Source organism: Copadichromis virginalis, linkage group LG16 (genome assembly GCF_057382275.1).
Source record: "Copadichromis virginalis isolate Kocher_CV1m ecotype Utaka linkage group LG16, C_Virginalis_male_GT1.1, whole genome shotgun sequence".
Classification (NCBI taxonomy): Eukaryota; Metazoa; Chordata; class Actinopteri; order Cichliformes; family Cichlidae; genus Copadichromis; species Copadichromis virginalis.
The window spans coordinates 14827812-14854643 of NC_140633.1; the positions used below are offsets into that span (position 1 = coordinate 14827812).

The 26832-nt window shown below is 42.6% G+C and overlaps 1 protein-coding gene across 5 annotated transcripts; it reads left to right on the forward strand.

Moving 5' to 3' along the window:
• Positions 1–1418: 1418 nt before the first annotated feature.
• Positions 1419–26550, forward strand: akap11 (A kinase (PRKA) anchor protein 11). 5 transcript variants are annotated; one of them, XM_085435512.1, is made up of 12 exons: positions 1420–1719; positions 3951–4059; positions 5174–5284; positions 5370–5423; positions 5572–5703; positions 6662–6926; positions 8137–12493; positions 12739–12879; positions 16422–16508; positions 19922–19968; positions 20413–20612; positions 24106–26550. In XM_085435512.1, exons 2-12 carry the CDS (start codon positions 3997–3999, stop codon positions 24283–24285), a joined length of 5637 nt encoding a protein of 1878 aa, XP_085291638.1. In that variant the 5' UTR covers positions 1420–1719; positions 3951–3996; the 3' UTR covers positions 24286–26550. The 5 variants fall into 5 exon arrangements, with proteins under 5 accessions (XP_085291643.1, XP_085291638.1, XP_085291640.1 ...); XM_085435514.1 differs by having other exon boundaries at positions 16425–16508; XM_085435513.1 differs by lacking the exon at positions 1420–1719 and adding an exon at positions 1847–1974.
• Positions 26551–26832: the final 282 nt, after the last annotated feature.

A 26832-nucleotide genomic window follows, 5' to 3' on the forward strand; every position in this document is an offset into this window, starting at 1 on the left:
CTCTTATTGTAGGTCAGTACACACAACCACAGTCATGGGGAAGACCAGTTGTGGTTATCCAGATGATCATCAACAGGGCTGCAGAACATCACTGCTAAAAAAGTTGCCTGTTTGCAGAGAGCTGTATTAATCAATTTTCCTCGTTGGAAGTGAAAAGTGTGGTAGTAAAAGGCGCACAAGCAACTGGGATGACCAGGAGTAAAACCTTCGGTTGTTACATTCCTAATATCACAATATAACTGGAGACATTATAAGCATCTTTCCTGGGCTAAGAAAAAAAAAAGAACCACACTGTTGCACTCTGGTCCTAGTCCACTTTTCAGATGAAAGTAAATGTTGCATTTCATTTAGAAATCAGCATCCAAGAGTCAGGAAGGAAAGAGGAACAGTGGAGAGTGTTTGAAGTCCAGTGTGAAGTTTCCACATGCTAATTTGGGGGGTCAGCAGCTGTTGTTGCTGCTTTTGGTCCAAAGTCAGTGCTGCTGTTTACCAGGAAGGGAACTTCATGATGCTATCTACTGACAAGCTTCATGGAGACGTCCATTTCTTTTTCCAGCAGAATTTAGCTCCTGCCCACAGTTCCTAAACTACTACTTAATGGTTTGCAAACCATGTTACTGTTGTGCTCTGACCCGACCTGTGTGTGGTAGATGACAAACACAGATGAGTTGATGTTTGCTATCAAAGCAACCTTAGCTTGAGATGATGATGACTGTAGCAACAGGTTAGCAGGTCTGTTTGCTGTAAGCCCACAGTATCTCAACATAACACAGCCGGTGGGCCTAGAATTCCACCTGTTAACACCCCAAACCTTTCCAAGTGAAGCTAATTTTTGCTAATATGTTTTGGGAATTTACACTTTACAGTTTCTCTGTTGTGCTGTGAGATTAATCACTCGTGTCAAACAAAAGAATAGCTACATTGTGACTTCAGACTTTTGTGGCATTTAGAGAACTATTTTATACGACCAGACCCCCGAGCATTTCCTTCCGCATCCACTCTTATGATTAGACTTTTCTTTACTGAGATATTCTCTCTTTGTAGTATTGCTGTAGCTCACTTCTACTTTTCTGCTTAAAATTCCTCCTGATATTTATTTTTATCCCAAGAAGCTAAAACCAACAGAAAGACTGTCCAGCTATATTATTGGTGTTGATGTTCACATGATAAGTAAAGGTATCCAGAACGATGAAGGGTGGGTGGTCAAACAAGAAGGCAATATATATCTATGCCAGGTATATGTCAAAATCGGTTTGCTATGATGATGCATTTTATTGTTATTGTTTTTAAATAATACTCAGTGTATGTGTGTGTGTGCGCGCCTGTGTTTTCATTGTTCTGTCTTCAGCGGCAGTGCGACACATATATTTTTTTTCGGTGTGCGATTGATTATGCCTCATTCTTGTTTTCATGGGAAGAACGGCAGCACGCAGTAGATGGGGATTTCGAGTCAGGTTTAGGAGCTGTCTAAATTAATCTGTAATTTGCCTGAACTCCTCCCGGTGACTTTTGGGCTGTGTTTTGGCGATTGGGAAGAATTGACATAGTTATGGTATTTAATCACAGAGGTCCTAAACACTGCTGTGCTCAGTGTGACTTGAAAGTTCACGTTTTCATTTTGTGGTCGGAAGAGTTCCAAACGGGTGAATCGTTTACGAATCGCGCATCAAACACAGCGGCTACCGTCAGCGCTGCTGGAGTCCGACACTGAGCGAAGAGGTAAAAATGACTTACTAATAGCAATTGCGACGTATATGCTAAACGAAAAATGACCACAAACTGCTGCCGGTTTATCTGGATGTGTCGTAGCGCTGTCATTAGCTTGGTGGCTAGGTGCTAGCTGGCAACGTTAAGGTGACAACAGACCGAGCGGACCGCGGCCTGGTTCTGCTGCTAACATAGTGATTGACAGCCTGTCAACTAACAAAGAGGTTTATTTTGCTGTGGTCGACAGTCTTTTTAAGTGTGCCCAAGGTTTGTTGTGTACTCTGTATGTCTATGTATAATGTGCCTTTGCTAGCTAGCTGGTTAGGCGTTTGTGTGTTCTGGCCATGATTTCACAGAGCCTGAGTAGTCGTGAATCAGCCTCAGCATCCACGGTGTGTGGCTCTTCTGCGGCCTGCTGCTGCGGGGGGTACCAGCCCCGCGAACTGTAAATTAGCCAGCTTTCTTCCTCCAAAGCACCCCAATGCTTTTTTACGTCTATTAAAAATCTAGCAGTGTTTACAGGCATTTATTCATCCATAAAGACGACAAGCATGCAGTGTTCAGGGGGAGTTGTCAATGCCAACAAGTCATGTTATGCGAAATGTTTACATGTAAATGGTTCGAATAGCAGTTAACATGCAGATCAAGTTATCATTTTGTTGAAAAGAAATTTTACATAGAAAATGGCAAATGTGTTATTTTGTCTATAAAATAACTCTGTGGTCAGAGTTGCACATATTTGTTCTGCAGCTGCCATGTCTGAAATGTACTGGCCTCCACGTGATTGTCTTTTTGCAATAATGACAGATATTGGAGAACAAAAAGTCAGTTTATCTCTAACCATAGTGGTACCTGTGCCTCAGTAGAAGCTGGTGTCAGATCTCACAGTGAGCTGTGAGTTTTCTTCTCTCCCTGTCTCTGTTTATCCACCCTTCCGGCCACCCACACTCACCCTCAGAATTTGGCCCACAACCAGATCCCTACATAGCCCTCCACAGGTTGGCTTTGTTTTTTTTGGGGGGGGGTTTCCCCCCTGCCACCCATTTTAGATCATCAGCTCCCCCCACCAGACAATCCTCTCGCTGGCTTGACTTAGCTTCATAATTTTTGTTTTTTGTTTTGTCCAAACATTGATAATTGACTTTTATGAATCAGCCCTGGAGGATTTGTGTAAGCCTAAACTTAGTTACCCTTAATTGTAGTTTTTCCTGTAACATGACTAATGCTGAATCCATTTCGCATTATGTGACCACGCTGGTTGCATAAGGTGGTGATGTAGGCCTCCTGAGTCGATTCTCACAAACTGTACCACTGAATGACAAGTCTGTGAGCTAAACATGAAACATAAACAGATTAACAATCTACTTATGCAAATTAGTCACCGCCATAATATACATCACTGTGGCTGCTTTTGTTGTGAGTGAAGTGGGGTGTGCTGCATAGTTGATTTTTAGGCAGCAGTAGCTGTGAAGCTAGGAGGTCCTGGATCACCAGAGGAAGCCTGTGGCATGCACTCTACCCCTCTGGTTCTCAGGATGCAGGATGGGCTGATCAGTAGGACCGCCTGCCTGCGTCTAGACTCAACTAGCCACTTTGGCCCGTACCTCAAAGGAGAGGCTTGGATTTCTTGGGAAACTTTTCCTTCTTGTACACTGTAAATATTTTGCTTCCATCACTCGCGCTCTCATGCTGCTTACCAAATGTGGTCGTCCTGCTCTAAGCGCATACACCCCTCTGTTCTTTTGCCTTGCTGTTTGATCTTTGATGCAGGCCTGGCTGTTTAAAGAATAGCAAAGAGAAAGAAAAGAAGCATTGCCAGTACAATACAATAGCTTAGCTTCACAAGCAGGGTAAGTCTAGGTAAGTCCTGCTTTGAGGCACTTGATTCATGTTAGTGGAACTATCATCTTCACAGCCCACTGACTTTGTTGCATCATGCTTCTTATTTTGGCATCTGTATTTATGTGCAACACTAGATAGGGACATAGCTTCTTGCTAATAACACTGAGACTGTCATTGCTTTGTCATGTGATTGTTGCTGTGGTCAGGGGGGTGGGAAAGTGGAGTGGAATGTAAGCGCACCAGAGAGATCACACTGAGCTGCTCTCTTTTACTTGCAGAGGATTGTAGATTAAAATAGAAAAAGACTTAGCTGTGGTATTCAAAGTGACAATAGAAGTCGTTAAAGAAGTTGAACTTCACACTTTAACATATTTTTTATCCACTTTTCTTACTCCTTACAGGTGAAAGGCCAGCCGGCCAACCAGCCACGTACAGCTAGCTGTCACTATGGATGCCTGTGCCCGTATTCGAGGAGTCCCAATCAGGTCCAGATCCTCAGTGCGGAAAGAGGTCTGTCTGTCAGGATGTATTTGCATTTAATTTTGCACACATGTGCAGTACACTCAGGGCTCCACCTATTGAATTGCCCAGTGGCTAAGGACTAGCAGAAAGGTATGGTGAACAAGTTGGTGGGCCAGCCACTGGCCCACTGGGAGTTTCACAGTGCTGAGTTCACCTGTGAACCAAACCAGCTGACTTGCCGCTATCAAGTTGTTTTTCTTGCAGTCAAGAATTAGTTGCACATTAAAGGAGTTTGATGAAGGCTATGACCTTTCAAACATTGCAACTCTCTTTCACAGTTCAAAGACTAATTGATGATTCCTGTGTGTGATTGTAAGTGTGAACAGTTGTCAGCCGCGTAAGTTTTGGCCCCCCAACAGTCTGCCGACCTCTCCAGAGCATACCCTGCCTCTTGTTCTATGACAGCTGGGAGGAGTCAGCATGGCACAGTATTTATTCCACTAAAATGTATTTAAAGTTTTGTTTTTTAAGTATGCTGAGGATTAAGATTATTAATATATACATCTACTAAGAAATTACATGATATACTTAAAGATTCAGCTGCTTAGTAGTCTATTAAGTAATGAATAAATGAACTGCTTTAATGTTACTAGTAAAAGTTTTGCCTCCTGGCCTTGGAGATCACTGCCAGTAAGATGCCTGCTTGGTAAGTGTTCACTTTTTCTTAGCTTCAAGTCGGTGTGATGGTTGAGGAATGAAGACACAAGTATAAATACAAACAACAATGCTATGTAGACTCCACTGGATTTCAGTACAAAACTCAGTAACTATATGTTGCGCTTTTTAAAAGAATTTTGTTGCAAAGATATTTAATTTCCTCTCTTATCCCCGCTTGATTTTCATTGTAGTTTCTAATGCAGTTAATTCATTTTCATTTGAAAATGCACAGTCCTGTAGAACCTTATCAGGCATTTTAAAATAATGGGATTGCTTAGGATCTGCGCGTGTACGAGAAGGCAGATGCACACAGTCAAGTTCCTTTTTTGCATTCCTCGGTGCACGGTGCAGAGATGAATAAAAGTATACTCACTGAGGCTGTAGGCCAGTGTGTACTTCTATTTAAAACAAACAAACAAAAAAAAAGCTGCATGTCTGTTTGCAGACTGTGCGAGACAGTGGGGCGCAGAATGTGAAGAGCCTCTTCAGGAATAAAAAGGAGCTCTGTGGCATTGGTTTAGAGCTGCCAGCAAGAGACGCCACCAGGCTGACAGAGGTATGTCACACAAACGCACCAGTGAAGCTCAGCCATGTTTAAACACATGACACATCAATATTGACCATCAGCTGTGCTTTTTCAGATTCACTTTGTGTGTCTGCCTGATGTAAGTGAAGGAGAAGATGTCACCCAGCAGGTACAACATGTTAGTTATGGACAGTAGGTCATACTTTGATGGTAGAGGACACAAAACTCAAAAACTAAATCTCTGAGTTCTATCCTGGTCTTTTAGTTACCACTTTGGCCTTCAAACTGGGGTGATTCTGAGTGTTCTTGTCCACCAGGCTCTGTCTTCTCTGTCAGGGGGGCTGTGTGAGCTTCTCAGGTCCCTCCACGTCCACAGCATTAAGAACGATGAAGTCCTGCTGCTCAAAGACTCTCGCAGGCTGCCAGAGCACAAGGATGCCGGACCTCAGGTATATAAACGACCGTTTTTGTGTTAAATTAATTTGTTTTGTCAGCATGTCAAACAAAGCAGAAGTGATTGGAGAGAATAGCAGGAAATAAGAGTGGGTAAGTGTACAGCACTTACTGCCTATCCTAGTAAGTACAGTCGATTAGAAAAGGAGCTCTCTAAACTGACGACAGACACTTTCTCTTGTTTAACATTCTGGTGTTGTATCTTTTTAAATGCATAAAATTTTTGTTTTAGCCTCTCATTCTGGTCTTTAAAAATGTATTGACTAAAAGAGTACTGCAATGCTTCACTATGCTTATTCAGACCCCAGCTTAGCTGCATTCCTTTTGCTGTCCTCGGGATGTGTTGGGATCTGAATTTATATGTGTAGGGTTAATGATACTTGAAACATGTCCAAACACAGTAAATGTTTAATTTTAAGAAGATGTATTTTTAACAACCGCTAATCCAGTTCTAGCAGTTGTTGATTAAAAGTTTTCCCACATGAGGGCTATGTAAGCAGATGTATGAGTCTCTCTCACGCTTCCAAAGAAACACAGGTGTGGGATAGGCTGACAGAGAAGTTGCTTTTGCAGCCGCCACTTTCCTGTTCCTGTGTGCCATGTTTGGGTTCACACAGACCCTGCAGCTCATTCTGTGGCTCTCTCGCCCCAGCTTTGTGAATTAAAGAGTGGGCTAGCACTAAAGGATTTTTGCGTTCTGCATATGCATCAATTTGCAATCAGGACACAGACATAACAATATACTTCCAGCCATCTCCCTCCTCCTGTGAGATAAAAAAAAAAATGCCCATGTGAATTTAATTTACAAAAGTGATTGCTTTGACTGTCTGTCTGCTTGCTGGGTAAAAATGATTTTCTTCAAATGAGCTGAAAAATCACCAGCCAAACCATGCTGTCAGCAATTCTCATTTCCCCCTTATTCCCCTTTCTCATGCCATTTTCCTCTTCCTCCAGTATTGGTTAAAGACAGTGTGTGTTCTGAGGAATAGTTCCAGCACCAACGTTTACCCTCAAGCCAGTGTTCCAACTTTGGTGGGCCTGCTGGGGTGCTACATGGCAGGTCTCCGCTATACGCTGGAGCTTCAGGCTCTTCAGAGGGGCGCAGCTGAGCCCAACCAGCCAGACGAAGACGACACCAACCAGTCGGTCTCATCAATCGAGGATGACTTTGTCACAGCTCTAGAACATCTGGAGGAGGACGACACAGCAGACAATACCTGTAGGTTTAGCAGCCAATGCTTATTGGCATTTAGTGGCCTCTGGTTTTTGAGTCATGTGCAGAAAAGGATTTCTTTTTATTTTAATGCTCTCATAATGCTTGGTGGTATACCACTTGTAATTTCATGTATAATATAGACATTCCTATATTTTCCAAGTAGCACCAACTGGTAAAAAACTCCATAGTTGCGCTTAGTACGGGGAAGAGGAGAGAAGAGAGCAAAGATGCCCCCCCCAAAAAAGTGTGACCAAACAAGGACCCGTGTCTGCTTTTTGGAACCTTGTTTGGTTTTTGAGGGGGAATAAAAGCTCTTTTGCAAGTATTTCTGCTTCTGTGGTCGGCTCTCCTCTGAGAAGGACTTTCGCAGCAGGCAGAGATTAGCAGGCCTGACACACACACACACACACACACACACACACACGTCCGCGCGCGCACACACAGACTGAGACTGGCAGGACAGTTGAATACTTGAAAATACTCAAATCTGAAAATACTTGAAGATTTTTGCCCTCAAACTTTGGAGGAAAAAAGTGACATTATACAGCAAAATGTAAAACACAGTCTGTTTAAAAACTCTAGTCCCGTGGCAGATATTTCATTTTTGATAATACAGCCTAAGAGTAGATTATTTGTTATTTTGCATATTGTTTTGAAATGTAGGGTTCAAATCAGCCAGAGGTGTGAATGTAAGTGTGGAAGGTTGTCTTTCTCTCCGGATTAGTCCTGCGACAGAGTGGTGACCTGTCCAGGGCGTACCCTGCCTCTCATTCAGCATTGGTCGGAAATTAATCAAACATATAGACAGTGATTACTTAATAGGTCTTCAGCCAAATTGTGCTCAAGGTCATAGTTATCATTTTTTCTACATTCTCAACACATCTAGCCCTATGGGAAGACTTACATAGAATTATTAATATTGTGATTTAATGTGAAACAATTAGAATCTTACAAGAATAATGTAATATGTATTTTTTCCATCCGCAGCACTATGCTATCATAATCTGTGCAAACTTTAATTAAAACGTCTCTAGAATGTAAATGGTTTCAGTTCACTGCTAGATGGCACTAATTAGCTATTTACTAGTTTTACTTGTCTGTTATTTTTCCACAGTGCCATGAGCACTGTGGAAAATCATCTTATAATCCCCTCTTTGCAATTGTTGCATCTAACCACTTTTCTCCTCTTTCTCCTTCATGTCCATCTCCACAGCTGCAGCTCCATTTAGTCATTTTAAAAGGCGTGATGTGGCTTCACAGACAGTCCCAGCCCACAAGAGAAAAAAGGAATTATCAGGCTCCCGCGTTATCATAAGCTCGTCTTCGAAGAAGTATTCAGCCAAACACAGATCTGGTCCTGACGTATCTGTCACAGTGCAGAGGTCATCGGGTGTGGAATCCCAGTGGACTTACTGCAGTCCTGGAGCTCGTCTCCCCTCACCTTTGATTCATGTCAGTGAATCAGAAGAGTCAGACTGTTCCAGCCCCAGCCCTATCATTTTCCTGGATGAAGTGGGCTACCAGAAGAGCCTGCTGGCCAAACTGGACATTCCTCAAGTGCCAGGGGGGCCCAGAGAGCGAGTTGAAGACTCAGATTCCGAAGTTAGTGAGTTTTTTGACAGCTTTGACCAGTTTGATGATCTGGATGAGCTCAACTCTGAGAGCTGTACTCTTACTCTGCCTCTGGATGCGATTAGTGTCCCAGCAGCACAGAAAGAGGCTGATGAATCTGGCATAAGTACATCATCTTTAAAATATGTTTCTAGGGGCTGCTCAACCAAGGGAATGAATCCTCACCGCTTTGATCAGCCCACTCTCCCAGCCAATGTGAAAAAACCCACGCCCCTGAAACCAGGCTCTCCTTACTCAATTCCCTCTGAGGTGCCGGATTCCCCTCGGCCTGTACAGACTCCCTCTGAGGAGAACGGTGGTCCCCTCTTCAGTCCTTTGAGCTCCTCTGCCTTCAGTCCCCTGGTGGACTCCAGCGGGCCACTGGAATACTTCTGGAATACAGAGGCAGATGGACAAGATGACTCTGAGCTACGTAAACCTCAGGATCTCTGTTCTTTGTATAAGACCTACTCAGACTTTGCTAGCAGTCTGTCCAAAGAAATTCTCGGATCTGTCTGTGGCTACCAGTCTGCTGTCGACATCAGTGACAACAAGAATCTCTCCTGTGTCTGCCACAAGGAATTTAAGAACCCTTCAGGATACCTGATGAAACTCTCAGAAATACAGGAGACTGTGACGGTGGCCAAGCTGCAGAAGAAATCCCAGTCTCTGAAAGATGGTATTCAGAGGTTTGCCAGTGACCTTGTGGAAATGAGCTTGGGCAGCGCTTTGCGAGACCTCCAAAAAGGGGTGTCCTCCTGCACCACCACCTTGTGCCACCTAGCTGCTCGACTTACCTCCTCAGTATTTCAAATGGCCTTCCATGAGATTGGCATGCGACGTGCATATGTACTGAAGGAGCGGGCAATCAACGGGCTGGCCACTTTCCTGGTTGGAGAGGCCGTGTCCGCAGCGCTCAAAGAGTTCCTGACTGTGAAGAAGCAGATTTTCCACAGCACTGTATCACGTTTTGCTGCTGATCTGGCTGAAGAGCTTGTTTTTGAAGGTATAATGGAAGTATGTCAGTTCTCCCACCCCTCAACGCCTCTCACCCCAAGTGATTGGTCTTTTGGCCATGGGCAAGAGGAAGAAGAGGAGGAGGTGGTGGTGTCCTCCTATGCTTCAGACCTTTCTGAGTCTGTCATCCAGGAGGCCTTCATAGAGCTCTCTCAGGCAGATGTTGCCTTCACAAGCCAAGCAGCTATAAGTGTGTCTGTGGACAACATCTGTTATGTCAGTGCAGATAACACCTGCACTCATACCTGCAGCACCTTTGCTAACCAGCAGGTTTTAAGTGTAGCGGTCCCAGCGGAGGATGCTTCTTGTACTGTGAAGAAAGCCCTGTTCACTGTATCAGGAATGGCCAGCTGTATTCCTGTGCCCCAAGCAGGGCACGCCCTCTCCAACCTCCAGGATTCCGAGGAGACCACTCAGCAGAGGTCTAGCTTGTCACATACCCCACCGACCAGCCCCAAAAGATCAACTGTGTCATCCTCTGACAATGCCACGTCTCCACTAACGGCCCTTTACAGTCATGGAACTCAGACCTCTCTACCAGCAGGAGAGCCCTCCCAAAAACAGTCTTCATTCCAAAACTTCTCTGGCAACATGGTGGATATGATAGTAACTGAGGCTTGTGAGCTAATAACTGCCTCTAAAATGAAGAAGGGTTTGGGCGACTGTGCTGACTTCCTCACAAAGACAATCAGGAGCCGCAGGGACTCTTACGATGCTCTGGATTCCCCTTCAAAGCAAGGAGTTGTCAGGGAAAGTTTTAGATATGACTATACAGATTCTGGGCATGTTAGGCTAGGTGGCCCTATGGGACAAGAAAATAATCCTCCCATTTCCTTTCAGACAGGCACTCTAAACCAGGGGAGTTACCGATGTGAGCGAGGCCCCAGGACCAGGGGTGTGTCTGAAACACATCCTGTGATGATGAATACTTTGGAAGTGCCGGGTAATGAGACGGGTGGACAAAGGAGGATATCCGCTACTGTGGATGATTCAGCTCCAAACTCTGGACAGAAGTCTGCTGCGACTCCTGGTACTCCTCCGTCCACCCCCCAGCAGCCCAGTGAGGTGTCCAAGGAGAGACAGATAAAGCAGTTCTCCAAAAAGCTGAAAAGCAAGCTGGCTAAAGAATTTTCCCCTGCAACACCACCTCCAACCCCTCACTATCAGCCTGAGCTGGGCCCGGGACCAAAAGACACCATCCCAGATGCAGACAAGGCAGAGTTTATGCTCAAACTGATGAGATCTCTCTCTGAGGAGGCTGATGGAAATGAGGAAGAAGAGGAGGAAGAACCGGCAGAAGAAGGCGGTGTTGGAGTCATTAACACATGTTCAGAGAGAGGGGGCGGCCGACACACACCCAGCCCGATGTGCGCTCGTGTAATGTCCAACAAGGAAGCTCTCCACTATGCTGAGCGGTTGGCGTGCCACATAGTCTCGATGGCAACAGAGATGGACACCCTAGGAGGGGCGGAAGAGGAGCAGGGAGAGATGAACCAGGGCAGTGAGAAGAGGAGAGACAGTGTGGCTCAGTTTTCAGAGCAGACCCTCAACTCATTGTGGGTGTATGCAGGAGAAGTGGCGGGAGAGGTAATTAGTGATGTGAAGAGGATGGTGAGCTCTGGACAGCAGTGCCCGTATCACAGAGCTCTCAGAAGAAGAAGCTGGGACAGATCTAGCTCCGAATGTTTGCATTACCACCACAGACATCACTCTCAACCCGGTACAGATCAGAGCAGAGACTGGAGGTTAGGAAGGCTGGCTGAGCAGTGGTCCAATGACCTGATTGCCTCGGTCTCCCAGTCTTCCACCTCTGCTTCGAGCACTGTGTCTAGCTCCAGCTCTGGTCTATCCTCTGAGTATCCCAGCTGTGAGAGCGTGACAGATGAGTATGCCAGCTACCTCATTAGGGTGCTGAAAAAGGAAGGGGGGAGTAGGGAGTTAGTCCTGGACCAGTATGCAAGCCGTTTGGCTTATCGTTCTATAAAACTTGGCTTGGCTCACGCCAGTCGTAAAATAAAGCAGAGATCCTCTAGTGCACGTCTTCGTTCCTCTAAGTCTCTGCCAGATGAATGGAAATCGTCTTGTAGTAGTAAAACGTCATCAGCCAAGGATCGAACAGAGATGGATAGAAACACCCAGTGTTGTTGCAGGGACTCTGAAGAGCAGAGTAAGAGGGAGTACATGGATCTAGTCCACTTTGCTGAATCTTTAGCATATAATATCACCTGTGATGTCACACGCAAGCTCCATCTCTCCTCTGTACGGCTGCCAAAGTCTTTCACTGACTCCTGTCTTTATAAAAAATCCAAACTGGAAGACATGGCAGAGAATCTCATCAGGAACTCCTTCTCCTGCCCTGTGTTATCCAAGGAGGGTAAGAGCAAGCACTACCACAGCACAGGGAGTCTCTACGATCAAGGTTACAGTAGCAAGGTGATGCAAGTCATTGAGCATTATGCCAGGAAAATAGTGGATGACACGCTGAAGATAAGCGTGGCTTCAGTTGGCCATTCATCACGGGAGCACCAAGACCATGACAGACACACTCACACACAGAGGTTGTCTGAGGGCCCAGTTCTGGTCCGGGCAATGGGGGAGAGGCCATGTTGTTGCTGTCAAGTCCAGGAGTGTCCATACTGCAGCAAGCACAGCAGGCACCACTACCAACCTGTGCTGCAGAGGAGGAAAAGGGGAGGAGACTGTCAAGCAAGAGTGCTCTCTAGTCTGGAGATTCCAAAAATCCACATCGACCTGGACCACAGGGTGGCATTTGCAGAGGAGATGGTGTCCATGGCAATGGATACAGCAAAGCGCGAGCTGAGCAACACCAGCCTTAATGCTGACAGCGGGATCGGCCATGATGGCACCAGCTACGCCGAGAGCCTCACTGCTGAGATCATGACATCAGCCCTGTCCAACATATGCCAGGCTGCCCTTACCAGGTACACACTTCCCAGTTCACATCAGGAAGAGTGTCTGTTTCCCCCGAAATTCATTCCATGCATACGTTTAATCAATGGCCAGGCCATAAACATGTGTTGTAACCTATAATCAGCTTTGTTTCACTTCTTTTGACAAACATTTTAATGTTTTATTTTCCCAGTTTTACTGCACTGACATGTGACTATTTGCATTGTTAGTGAGGCTTTTTTTTTCTTTCTCTCTCCTTTGGTTTCTTTGTATTTAGTGCTTCGGGTAGGGAAACCACTGAGTCCACTGTATCCCAGCAGCTGAGTGTTGGAGATGACAGCCTGGGAAGCTGGTCTAACCTGAGCTTTGAAGATGAGCACCCAGATGATAACAGCAGCTTCCTCCACCTCAGCGACAGGTAAACACACCTAACTTTATATCTATCACCTCTAGAGCACAGTCCAACTTGGTGCTTTAAAATATACGTTAGAATGGGGTCTGAGAACATTTGTAGTGCATTCCTTATTATACACTTATTTATGCACAGCTTTTTAACCAGAATTTGAAAGAAAGAATCAGATTGTGATTTATGGAGTGGCTAGCTACTAGTTACACTCCATAAATGTGTATATATGTATATATATATGTATATATGTTATACTAACATATAAAGATTTTTTCCTATGGATGATTTTTAGCTTCAAACTTTTGTTTGTGGCAATAAAAAACCTACCTAAGGCACTTTCACTAAAACATCTGAAGAATCCTTGAGAGTAAATAAACTACATACGGGGGCGCTCCCCTTGAGAATTAAAGGTTTGGTTGTTTTTTTTTTCCCTGTTTTGCATTCACACCCACAATAGGAACTCTAATGTCACATAAGAACCAGCTGGTGGTTGGGTTAGCAACTATAGCAACCACAACAAGTCTGAGAACAAAGTGATCATAGCTGTGTGTCGTGGGTTTCATGATTAGCTTAGTTGGAAAGCAGACATGCAGATTTTGACTTTATGGTTGAAATCACCCAGTTTGTGCTCCTTGAGGTGACATTACCAGTAACTGTCTTTGTGTGTTGTTATACCTTGAATGTGTAATGACACAGAAGTCTCTGCAGCTCCCAATAACCCTCATGATCACCACCAGATCCCAGACTAATAGATCATTTGTGCCTGTTTTAACATATGCCAGTGGCACAGTGGTTAGCACAGTTGCCTCACAGCAAAAATGTCCTAAGCTCAATTCCATCATCAGGTTGGAGTCTTTCTGTGTGTGATGCATGTTGTAGGATAGGCTGGATAGGCTCCAGCCCCCCTGCGGCCCTGTAAAGGATAAGCGGAACCACAAGCAGAAGCAATCAAGAAAAGAGAAACAGAAAAGAACTTCATAGAGACCAAATTATGCTTTATAAACTGCTTACTGTATTATGGGAAATCTCCCAGTAGTCTGATACTATAGAAGCATAACTAAGGGGTGGTTCAGGGTTCCTTGATCCTGTAAGCATTAAAAAGGAACATTTTAAGCCCATTTTTCAAAGCTGAGGGTCTGTCTCCAGACTTTGTCAAAAATTCCCTTTTTTGATAGAAGGTAAACGAGGCGCGACAAAATGCGACGCACAGCACATTCTAGGAACTTTGATTGTTGCTGGTTGCCGATACACTGAAAACATCATTTCTCAGATGGTGTAATGTTCAGTACCAATTATTTTGTATATGATTTAACCCACATTTAATTACCTAACGTTAAATGGAAGAGGTTTACTACTCAGAATAAATGCTAATATTAATATGGGAGAGAAAAACCCCAAAAATTAGTAGACAGTGGAGCTCTTTAATGGTTTATTATTGCATTTCACTGTTTAGCTAACAAAACTGAAATGGTGCAAGCATCATCCTGAGAAGTTTCCGACAGGTAAGCTGAAATAAACCTTGCTGTACAAACATGAACATAAATACTTATTTATTTTTCATGTTCCAAACTCTGCACCATGGCCAAGACTAAAGAGCTTTCCAATGATGTCAAGGACAAGATTGTGGGCCTACACAAGGCTGGAATGAGCAACAACTGTGACGCACTAACACTAACTGACCTTACTGCTCCAGGGTGCCGGCGTTTTAGTGCTGTCGTGGAAGGAAAGCACCGGTTTGCACAATCTGCATTGAACTTTGTTTTCTGTGGAATGCTTTCAAAATGTTTAAAATCTCAGTTTCTATTTTCTTCAGTCCTCCTGTTTTGCTGTTTGTGCTACATTCTTCTTCAGTATTGTCTAGTCTTGGCAGACGATATAGGCAATACTGCCCCCACAGTTTCCTGTAGTGTATTGCAGTTACAACACATTTATTAGCATATGAAAATGTTAACAATAAAATTCCACGTCAAATAATTTTTATAGTCGTTGCAGCTCTGCTTGGTACAGACTGATACTGCATGTCTTGTATGCAGTATCAGTCTACATGTGGGTATGCAGTAAAATGTTTTTTCATGTTTTTGTGACAGCTGCTACCATTTCTTTTGTCACAGCAGGTAGTATCCTTTTTTTCAGCAGGTTATCTATCATATGTTTCTGTATTTAGTTGTTTCAGAATGGACAGTCTGTTAATGTCCAAGCAGAAGACATTGAATGTAATCTATTGTTCTTAATTGGTTTGGGTTCAGAATTTAAAGCCTGAGGTTATACTTTGATCATACTGTGTCACTTTATGTTTTTGGGTTTTTTTGGAGGGTTTTTTGCTCCCGTTGGAGCCATTTAGGAGTGTTTTCTGCAGTTCATTGTAGATGTAAGGTTTCCCAAAGACAGTGCAGATTGTATGTTTTTCCAAAATCATTTAAACTTGACTGCCAGAGTGCAAGTTTTCTCTGATTTATGTTGCATTATATGTGAAGGCTAAAGGATAAGTATTTTAGATTACTGTCTATGTTACCAAGTTCTAAGTAGTTGTAGGCATGACCGATTTGGTCTTCTTGTCTTGGATGGACATGACCTATGTTTGTGTGTGTCAATTTAAAAAAGAAAAAAAAAGTGAGTGAGTCTGATAAAGTCTCTGGGAAATGGGCTGTTGACAGTTCTGGCAGGGGTTGATATCTCTATGGAAGCAAACCTGACAATGGGTTTGTTCCCAACATGCTAAAAGAGCATATTGTGTTAGCATTAAGTTATTTTGGCCATCAGGGCAAAGTTAATGTGTCATAATATTTTCTAAAGGTGTGTCTTTAAGTGCTCACCTCTCTTCAAGTGCTGTTTCTACTGGAACAAAGTCCACCATGTGTAATTCATAAGACATTTCAAAGGCCTGCTGCTACTATTTCCGCTCAGCAGATGAAATAACGGGGGGAAAATTCCTTTATGAGTTTAGCGAGACAGAGATCAGGCTGACTGACTAGATGAATCACCTCTCAGTATGCCATTCAGACCACACCTGCCGCTGAGGTAATGCAGATTAATAGAGGTATTTTTAGATATCAGAAACATCTCTCCCTTTTAGTTAGGCTATAGCATGCCACAGTATGCAGGTTCCAGCCAGCAAGGCTAATCATTCACTAATTATAGCGAGAGTGTATGTTGTTATGCTTTTGTTGCCAGCTGGTTGTCCCGCTGGAAGCCACATGATTAACGAGATTATGTGAGAACAAAAATGTAATGATCTCACATTTCAGGACTTTAGCAACAAATGGGCCCAGTCAACATTAAAGCTGATTCAGGGAGGTGTACAGTGGAAAAAACCTGCATCATTTGAAGAATCCTCCTCTGTTTTTTTTCAACCTCACCTGACATTTAAAGGATTACCAGAAATGGTCATCCACCTCCGTGTTGTTTGTTGACGATACATGACAGTAAGCTCTTATAGCAAATGTGATGAAACTGCTTATTACATCCTGATCTTTTGTTGCATTTTGGTAGCTCTCTGTGTTAGCCACATACTGTGTCAGTGTTACAGCGGTGTGTTACCTGCCTTCTGTGTCCAGCAGTAATGGGAATAGCAGTAGCTGGAGCAGTCTGGGCCTGGAGGGGGAGGCGTGTGAAGAGCACTTGTCATTCTCCCCCTCTGACAGGTTGGTCAGCACCCGATTGGCATGGCTATCCTTGGAAAAGAAATGCACACAAGACATGGGGGTTTACCTAGAATGTGACAAAGAATGAACTGAATTTGCTATGAAAGCACCACAAAGTACTGAAGTATGTGATAGATCCACCAGTGGAAAATCTTTCTTCATCATATGAAAATGATTTAAACTGCCACTCTACAATATTCTGATTTATACTTTGTCTCATACTAGGAACCACCAGCCCCCTAACATGACCATACTTGAGCTTTAAACATTAATAGGCTTGACATGGCAAATGCTTGTTGATGCTAATCTTAGCATGCAATGTGTTGCCTAAGTTTTGTTGGTTCTGCATTGCTTGCATGCAATTTTTTGTCTTTGTGGGAAATATGTAGTGTTATTATTTTGTCCATGTTGTATTACCTCTGAACAGCCAACCAGTCCCTGAAGAACAACGTGGAGGGTTATTTTTCATTTAATTTCATAGTTTTAGAAACTATAATATATTAACTTTCAAATTAAGTCTCTTGCATGCATTATGACCGGGCATCCATTTCCCCCCCCACTTATCTAAAGTCTAGTCACAGAGCAGGTTTCCTTTTGGAAAATCCCGAGATAGACCCAAGCTAGTGAATTCTAGATATACCCTGTGGTCTCCTCCTACTTGGGTGTCCCTGGAAAACCTCTAAGTTAAGCCTCAAGGCACCTTGATCAAATACCCAAAACACCTCACCTGCCTTAAGCATTGGGAGTACTCTGGGCTCCTTCTGGATGTCCAAGCTCCTCAGCCAGTCTTTTCGCCAAGCCTAAACTCATTTTTCTTGCTTCTTTCCTAACATTATTTTTTCAGTGACCACCCAGAGCTCATGATTGTAAGTGAGAGTTAAAATGTAGATCAAAAGCTCTGTGGCTGGTGCGCCAGTTTACCTGTTTCTCTCACACCCCACATACTTTTTTTTCTTGTGAACAAAATCCGAAGATACCCAACCTTTTTAGACTAGGGCGGGGTCTCTCCCCAAACTTTGAGGTAGCAATCTGTCTTACTTTGTGTTTTGCCGTTTCATGAATGCAAGTGATTCATGAAACTGTAAGGATATGTAAAATAGTTGGAAATGTCATACAAAGGGAAACCTAAAGCTAATCTTAAACAGGTAGTAGACATGGTGGATGTTTAGAGGTGGCTGCATATATCAGTCTTGCAGCTGTTGCAACTAGAGATGGCACGATACCACTTTTTTATGTCTGATACCAATATCATAAATTTGGATATCAGCCGATACCAATATGAATCCTATAGTGTTTTTTAATCAACAAAACTGTTTTTTTTTAAATATTTTGTATAAGTTCATACTCAAGTTAAAAAAAACAACAAAAAAACCCCACAAAAATACAGTATGCACCCAAAATATTTCATAGTTCAGCAATACTGATCAATCTAATAAACTTAGACCTACTCCATCCTCCCTATTCTGGTATTTTAAAGAGTAAGCACCATAACTAATAGGGTTCTAAAACTCCCAGCAAAAAAAAATTAATAAATAAGGAACCACCCTCCACCACATGATGCTTAATTGACGTAATCAACTTCAATTTGATGCAGTGTGGAAAAAAATGCAAAGATGTATTGCCATGTACTACCCAACTGACAGTACTACCAACCATTTATTTAGTCTTCCTTTCTCAGGCTGATGAATGGATTTTCTTTCAGCTTGTTTAGCAGCTTCAACTCAAAATGTGCTTTTAGAAAATTCCAGTATCATTTCAGCTCTAGGTGCTACCACTGAACGGCTGTATTGAAAATCTAAAAAGCTAACACATTCAGTTGTCCTTTTATAAGATATTATTTGACCGGATATATTAACATAGCCGGTCTGTTTGATATTTGAGACCTCTGAGAACAGAGTATCTCTGCATCTTGTCATTCCCTTATTAGTCCATGATCAGAGCTGGCAATAAATATTCACAGGTTTGTGCATTTTGATAGTCATAACATCAACTAAAGCTGATGGCTTCCAAGATTATATTAAAAGTGCAACAGATTTTCCAATATGAAACATGTCAAAACTTTTAGTTAAACAAAGGTGTTACAGGTCAGAAAAAAGAAGAAAGGATAACTTGAAGCTATTCTGAATCCACATTGATGTGTCTTGCTGATTAAAGCAGAGCACAAGGTTGACTTACAGATTTGTATTTTGTATTAGTTCTTATATTAGCAATTGTGCTTTTACTTTGATTTTAGTTAGTGTAGTTTTCATCAGCTTACAGTGGTGTAAAATGTATAATATATTGTAATTTCTTCTGTCTAGAAATAATGTTTATAGTAACAGAATATAATGTCAGTATATAATGACTAGCATTCATAAAATATTTAATAAGTTTCCGTACTGTTTTAGTGGTAATAAATCCCAAGACGATTATTGGTTAATAATTTCTTTGTGATCTAATTAATATTCAGTTACTTGTTAATAATATAACTACTAAAAGTATTTTTTAAATTCAGTTTATTAACATTATAGTTTTGTTTTAATAATAAGCTATTTTTATATATGTTGCTCACACCCACAGTTACTTGATGTGGAGCGTAGTAAATAGCAGTTTTGTGGCTACCAACAGGTGGCAGATTTCTCACAGAGTCACATTTGTGGTTTAGTTCTTTTTAAAGAATTCAAGAGATGTTAAAATGGAGGGAAAAAGGTTTGATTCATGCATTGTGTGAGTGAAACCTCAAGTAGACAGACACACAAAGATTTTCTAACTAGGAAGTACTCCACACCTATAGGTTTATACTGTTCAGGCACCTCCATTGATGCCCATATATATTTTGAGTGCATAGCTTTATCGCCCTCCTTCTTAGTTCGCCTCCTCTCCCTACTTTTTCAGTGCCGTCGCTCCTTTGCAGTCTCAAACAGTGAAACACCTTAAACGGTTTTCCTTTCTGAAAAGAAAATGATATCCTTATATCCTAACGTGCAGAGCCTGAGTGTCTGTAGCTGTGGGCTGTGTCAACAGGCCTGTGATTAACAACCTTATAAAGTGGTGAAATGACTGTTTACCTGCTGGCACCTCACACAGCAAATATTTGCACAATTGACAGAATGGATATCAAGTAGCTTTTCAGAAGGGAAAAATCAACTTTCACACTGATCAAGATCTCCTCTTCGTCACTGCGCATTAACTGACAAAAGACACCTGATCAGAAAAGTCAATTTACAGGAATTCAGGAAAGATATACGGCATCACCGTGTCTAAGACGTCTTTTGATCAGAATTGCTTTGGTTGCAGTGTTTGTGTGCTTTGCTTTTGTCAAAGGCTATTAGCTTTAGTGTGCTTATTGCCATTTCTATATCTTTGCATGCATCCTTGTGTGTCCGACCTGTTCTGTCTTCTTACTAACCTGTGTGGCGTTTCTCATCCAACAGTGACAATACAGAGGACAAGGAGGCTGAGGTCAAAGAGGAATCAAGTGGTAAGCACGTTTTATTGCCTGCAGCATCTTTCTTTCTTTAATGTTTTTAAGTAGACTGTGGCAGTGCTACAGGTTAATACTTGGAGTTTTTGGGACATCTAATGGAAAAAAAAAAAATTTGTGCTCTTGCTCTTTGCTGTCCGAGACACAGTTGGATTCCAGCTGACTGTGTTAGTCTGTCTGTGTTGTTGCTGGGGATTTAACCACCCCCACATTCAGCCACACTAATACTCATGCATGCACTCCATCCACAGTCAGTCACTCTGCCTTCTGTATGTCTCAGACTACAATTGCCTCCACTTAAAGGGGTCCCCTTATTGTGTTTGCTGTGCTATGGAAACCTGGGTTTGAGCAGATCAGGACATAGTGTTCTAAAGAAGGAGCGCTAGAAAACTGAAAAGGTGTGGCTGACGGCTGAGTGAATCTTTTTTCTCTGTGCTGCAGGGACACTCTGTGTGGACAGGACTCAAGTGCAAACTCCCAGGACTGTGCTTGTCATAGCAAACTCAGATGTCAGAGATCCTGGGAGTGGCCCTAAGCACGTCACCCTCGACCCCCAGCTCAGGAGCATGCTACAGTGGCTGGCAGCCTCCATGGCCGACATCCCTCAGATTCAGCTAAGTCCTGACAGAGAACTGCAGCAGGTGATTGTGGCTATATTCCTCACAAACAGGTTCCCTCTGTGGTCTTCATTAGTCAGCACTAAAACTCTTTTTAAACCACGTCATGTCGCTTCAGTGAAAGAAGTCATTCTTTCCGTGATTGTCTGTTTTGAAGGTCAACAATCCTGTAAAGTTCTGTGCTGGTTCCCACCATACTGTGCTTTGCTATGGAGACAAACAGCTGAGAAGCACCAGCTACTGTGACGATTGAGCTGTAGATTTTTTTTTTGGAAAAATCACCAGTAATTTCACCAGTTTGTTCCTGTTTTCTGCATTTCAGTAAAGGTCATAGTCATCGCTGTTACCTGACAAAACTTAATGGTATATATTGTTATACAATTTCCAAAGCCTGCACAGCCAGTAAAATTGTGGGGTGATACAGATCCTGATGTTTAAATATGGCCATGTGCAATGTTCATATACTAATTTTACTCTTTTTGCTTTTTTTGTTTTTCTTATTTAAAAACCCTGTGTTTGAACAAAAGCACAATCTCAAACATTTAACACTGTAATATTATAATAATACAGCAAAACATCTGCTACTGGGATGAGATTCTCTTTGCTTTATTTGATGGATTTTGGTCTAATGACGCCAGTATATGGATATGTGACCTACACATATTAAAATGAGCCCCTTTTCTATTAGTACCTACTCTGATTGACTTGCCACAGTTTTCAGGTTTCCATTAGGTCATAGTACCTGGTACTAAGTAATAAAATAGTACCTTCTCGGCTGGGGTTCCAAGCAACACATACTAAAATGTGACATCGTCAGACTGCATGCCACCGATTGGCCTGGTCATTGGCATCACTCGATGGGTCATGAGAACATAAATCGCTACAAAGAAACAAGTCTGACAAAAAGCCACAGATCGAGCAGCAGATTGATCGTACTCGATTTTAATGGAAAACCAGTCGATCTGAGTCGAGTCGTGGTGAGCCGTGGAGAGTCAATCCGAGTAGATACTAATGGAAAAGGGGCTTAAGTGTGTTTCAACTTGGGAACGGTACAAGCATTCAAGAGTTTCGTGTTTCAGGAGTGTGTTACAATGACTGTTTAGGCATTACATTTACTTTAGTAAACATGATTACATTACATCATGTTTAATTTCAAACCTTTACAATTCTAATTTAACTGTCTATTATTATTATTATTATTATTATTATTATTATTATTATTATTATTATTATTGTTTTATTTTGGTTTTTTGAAGCACGGCTCTCTGCTTAGGTTATATTCAGAAAATTTTTGAGTTCCTTTTTTCCCCAGGCAGGAAGAAGTATTAACTAACACCCTTTCACTACTACTTCAGTAGTCAGCTTGTAAGGAAATCCTAAAGATTCTGAAAGTACAGGGTGGGCCATTTATATGGGTACACCGTAATAACATGGGAATGGTTGGTGAGGGTTAGGGGTGATATTAAAGTCCTGTTTGTGGCACATTAGTATATGTGAGGGGGCAAACTCCTCAAGATGGGTGGTGACCATGGTGGCCATTTAGAAGTCGGCCATCTTGGATACAACTTTTGTTTTTTCAATAGGAAGAGGGCCATGTGACACATCAAACTTATTGGTAATGTCACAAGAAAAACAATGGTGTGCTTGGTTTCAACGTAACGTTATTCTTTCATGAGTTATTTGCAAGTTTCTGACCACTTATAAAATGTGTTCAATGCCCATTGTGTTGGATTGTCAATGCAACCCTCTTCTCCCACTCTTCACACTCTGATAGCAACACCGCAGGAGAAATGCCAGCACAGGCATCCAGTATCCGTAGTTTCAGGTGCTGCACATCTCGTATCTTCACACCATAGACCATTGCCTTCAGATGACCCCAAAGATAAAAGTCTAAGGGGGTCAGATCGGGAGACCTTGGCGGCCATTCAACTGGCCCACGACGACCAATCCACTTTCCAGGAAACTGTTCATCTAGGAATGCTCGGACCTGGCACCCATAATGTGGTGGTGCACCATCTTGTTGGAAAAACTCAGGGAACGTGCCAGCTTCAGTGCATAAAGAGGGAAACGCATCATCATGTAGCAATTTCAAATATCCAGTGGCCTTGAGGTTTCCATTGATGAAGAATGGACCCACTATCGTTGTACCCCATATACCACACCAAACCATCACTTTTGTTGTTCCAACAGTCTTGGAGGGATCCATCCAATGTGGGATAGTGTCAGACCAATAGCGGTAGTTTTGTTTGTTAACTTCACCATTCACATAAAAGTTTGCCTCATCACTGAACAAAATCTTCTGCGTGAACTGAGGGTCCTGTTCCAGTTTTTTTTTTTTTTTTTTTTTTTTTTTTTGCCCATTCTGCAAATTCTGTGCACCGATCTGGGTCATCCTCGTTGAGATGCTGCAGTAGCTGGAGTTTGTAAGGGTGCCATTTGTGAGTAGCTAATATCCGCCGAAGGGATGTTCGATTAATGCCACTCTCCAGTGACATGCAGCGAGTGCTACGCTGTGGGCTCTTGCTGAATGAAGCTAGGACAGCCACTGATGTTTCTTCATTAGTGACAGGTTTCTTGCGTCCACATTTTGGCAAATCCAACACTGAACCAGTTTCACGAAACTTAGCAAGCAGTTTGCTAACTGTAGCATGGGAGATGGGTGGTCTCGTAGGGTGTCTTGCATTGAAATCTGCTGCAATGACCCGGTTACTGCGTTCACCAGATATCAACACAATTTCGATCCGCTCCTCACGTGTTAACCTCTTCAACATGTCAATGGCTGTGAACAAAGAGAAACTTGTAAATAACTCATGAAAGAATAACGTTACGTTGAAACCAAGCACACCATTGTTTTTCTTGTGACAGTACCAATAAGTTTGATGTGTCACATGGCCCTCTTCCTATTGAAAAAACAAAAGTTGTATCCAAGATGGCCGACTTCTAAATGGCCACCATGGTCACCACCCATCTTGAGGAGTTTGCCCCCTCACATATACTAATGTGCCACAAACAGGACTTTAATATCACCAACCATTCCCATGTTATTACGGTGCATCCATATAAATGGCCCACCCTGTAGAATGGAAGGCAGAGCCTTCAGTTGTCAGGCCTCCCATGAAACCAGGTTCCAGTTTAAATTTAGGACAGAGTCCCTTTCTACAAACCCAGCTTACTGTGGTTCAGGTGACCCTGAACATCCCCCTTAGTTGTGCTGCAGTAGGCTTGGGCTGCTTGGGGACTTCCCATGCTGCGCTCAGCAATTCTCCTTCAATCCCCACATTTCACACTCTGTTTTTATGCCACTATTGCATCTCATTAACTTTTATTTACTCTCTCCTGTAAGTTATGTTTTGTTCAGTTTGTTGCTCGCTATCTCTCCTTTTTCCTGTCACTCCACAAAAAGAGGGAGTTCTTCCTCCCTCACATTGCCAAGCATTTGCTCTTTCTAATATTATGAAGTCTTTTCAATACAAGATAAATGCCTTGAGATGACTGTATAATCAATGTGTCCTTTCAGCTCCCAGCGGTAGTCCAGAGGCTTCGAGAGAGGAAGTGGAAGGTGGGTGAGCTGCTGCACATGCTGCTGCGCTACTGTGATGTGAGCCACAGTCAGCCCGAGGCCAGAGAAGAGGCACTTGAGGCCAGCAAAGAACCTCACTGCATCTCCCTCTTCCAGTGGCTTCTGGAGCGCACCTAAGGCCTCTGCTTTTTTCCCTCCTTGCTCTCCTCTCATTATTTCCAAACAGGGCTTTGCAACCTCTGTGAGCCCCATAAATCTGAACTCCCTCTCACAAATGTGGGCAGCACGTGTGTTGCATTGCGTGTATGGCATGCCATCTTTTCCCGTTGTTTTTTTTTTTTTTTTTTTTTTTCCCTCCCCAGTTTCTGTTTTGTTGCTGCAGTTTCATCAGTTATCAGGCCTGTATGTGTAACCTGTGTTGATTTAATGAGGTGTCTCCTTTCCTTGCCTACACTCTTGAATCGAAGGCCTCACACCTTGCTGTGCTTAAGCTACAATAAGTGGGGGAAGACCCACCCGGTGTGTTTCCAGAGGGAGATGCAGTGTGTTGGGAGAAAAGACAGACTGGGAATCCCCACAGCTGCTGGGTGGATGATGTCATCACACCCACACCTCACCTCTCTGGTGGTATTTCCACATGTTGAGAGACCAACTGTACACGCGCACATATGCACACACAAACACATTTAGATTATTAGAACCAATTCAAGAGAAAAATTTGCATTTCCTGCAAAAATGCTGTGTGGATGCTGTAACGCTGAAGCTGTCTGCTGAAAATAGCTGAAAAAGATGAAAAGTTGCAAAAATTGTATGGTGGTGAAGAAACTGAAAATTCTGCTGAAAACAGCTGAAGAAGTAGAAATCTTTGCTGAAAAGAGGTGAACTGTTGCCATGAGCAGGATTCAAACCTGGCCCTCCTGGCCTCAAGGCGGCTACTCATCTCACTGACCCAAACTCGTTCTCACAAAAAAGAGATGGAGAAACTGACAATTCTGCTAAAATGAGCAAAAGATGCTGAGATTTGTGCTGATAAGAGGTGAAAAGGCTGAAAATTCTGCTGAAAATAGGTGAATGAGCAGAATTTCTGCTGAAAATAGTTTTTTTTTTCTGAAAACAGCTGAAAAAGCTGGGATTTGTGCTGAAAAGGGGTGAAGAAGATAAAATTTCTTTTGAAAAGAGTTAAAAATGTTTAACTGTTAACTGAAAGAATTGTTGCCATTAGCAAGATTTGAACCCAGGCCTCCCAGTCGGAGGACTGGGTGGATGGGATGCTTTACAGCATCCACACAAATACATGAACACAATTCCGTTACTGTCTTGATCCACTAGAGTTGTGCTGCAGTAAGTACATTTAGCTTTTCTCTAAATGATTCACTACGCTGCCATACAGAGAGGTTGATAAAACTCTGTTAAGCCCACCTCTGTAGTTTAATGAACTGTGCCGTCATTTTTGCAGTGATGATCATGAGCAAATTTATTTGGCCACAGAATAAATAAGAGTTTTACCTAATACTGTAACCCTGCTTCTTCTAGTAGCAATCTACTTGGTTGTCATACTTAGTAAAATATTAAAGAGGAGAATGAGTCATAGTGAGGATTTATTAAAAAAGAAAAGAAAAAATAATCTTTGTATGTATGTACAAGGATTATTTTTCTATTTCTTTTTATAGATGTAAATATAAATATGCCTTATTTTTTTGAAGGTAGAGTATCTAATCCAACATGAAATGCTGCTTTTACTTGTGGAGGAAATGGTCACTTTGGCTTACCGCTACTAAGCCGGGTGACTGATCACCCTCTGCAGTTCAGTAGTTAATTGCGTATGGCGGTCAGCTGTGTCAGTGGCCCTCGTCCAGTCTTGGGGAAGATCCAGTGACGCAGACAGCAGATCGTTGAGTAATTAAAGACACCGGCTCTGTCTGCACGTCGTAAAACCGCAGGCTAGCAACATCTGCGTAGCTCAGGCCTGGACTCACACATTCTGTCACCCACACTCCACAGTCACCTCGAGGAGTCGACGAGTATGAATACCACAACTTCCGTACAGTAACCTGCCCCCCTACCCCCACCTCATCGGTGCAACACACACACACACACACCCTCATTACTCACCAGCCCCCACATGCACAGCACTACCAGCTACTTGCTGAGAAGCACTTTTTTTTTTTCTTCCCCCCCCCTTTTTGGACTTAGCCTGAGGAGAGACTGGGCGTTTCCTATCCCTCCTCTGTGGACCTAAAATCAATCTACAAATTAATGGGATACATTTGGATGTTTGTATTTATTTATTGTTGTTGTTGTTTGTTTGGTTTTTTTTGTTATGTTCTGTTTTTCCCCAAATGAGGGACTGAAGGATGACATGATGCTGCAAGGTCGTCAAATTTAAGTTTGAAACACTGTAATATACCACAGTCTCACATGTATTATTATAAAACTACGTGTTGTCGGTGGTGTTTGCCTGCATGGCTCAATCTAACTTTTAAAGCTTAACATTGTTACTCTCCTCCTTGTGCTGGCCTACAGTAATGGTGCAGCAGTGATTCATGTGTGTCCACACTGCCTCACAGTATGCTAGAGGCCTCTGCAGATGCCTTCTTTGTTCCTGCTTAAATCTCTAGGCTGCCATATGGTCATATAATCTTAAAGGTGTTTGTTCTGTATGAATTGTTTACACATTACAATATTAATAGAAAAAAAATAACAATGGATAAATATAAATAAATA

Excerpts from the sequence above, each read along its gene's own strand:
- akap11 (XM_085435512.1), top strand. The coding sequence starts at position 3,997 with ATGGATGCCTGTGCCCGTATTCGAGGAGTCCCAATCAGGTCCAGATCC. Across the intron at positions 4,060-5,173 it reads GATCCTCAGTGCGGAAAGAG|ACTGTGCGAGACAGTGGGGC; the intron begins GTCTGTCTGTCA and ends GTCTGTTTGCAG. Across the intron at positions 16,509-19,921 it reads TCATTCTCCCCCTCTGACAG|TGACAATACAGAGGACAAGG; the intron begins GTTGGTCAGCAC and ends CTCATCCAACAG.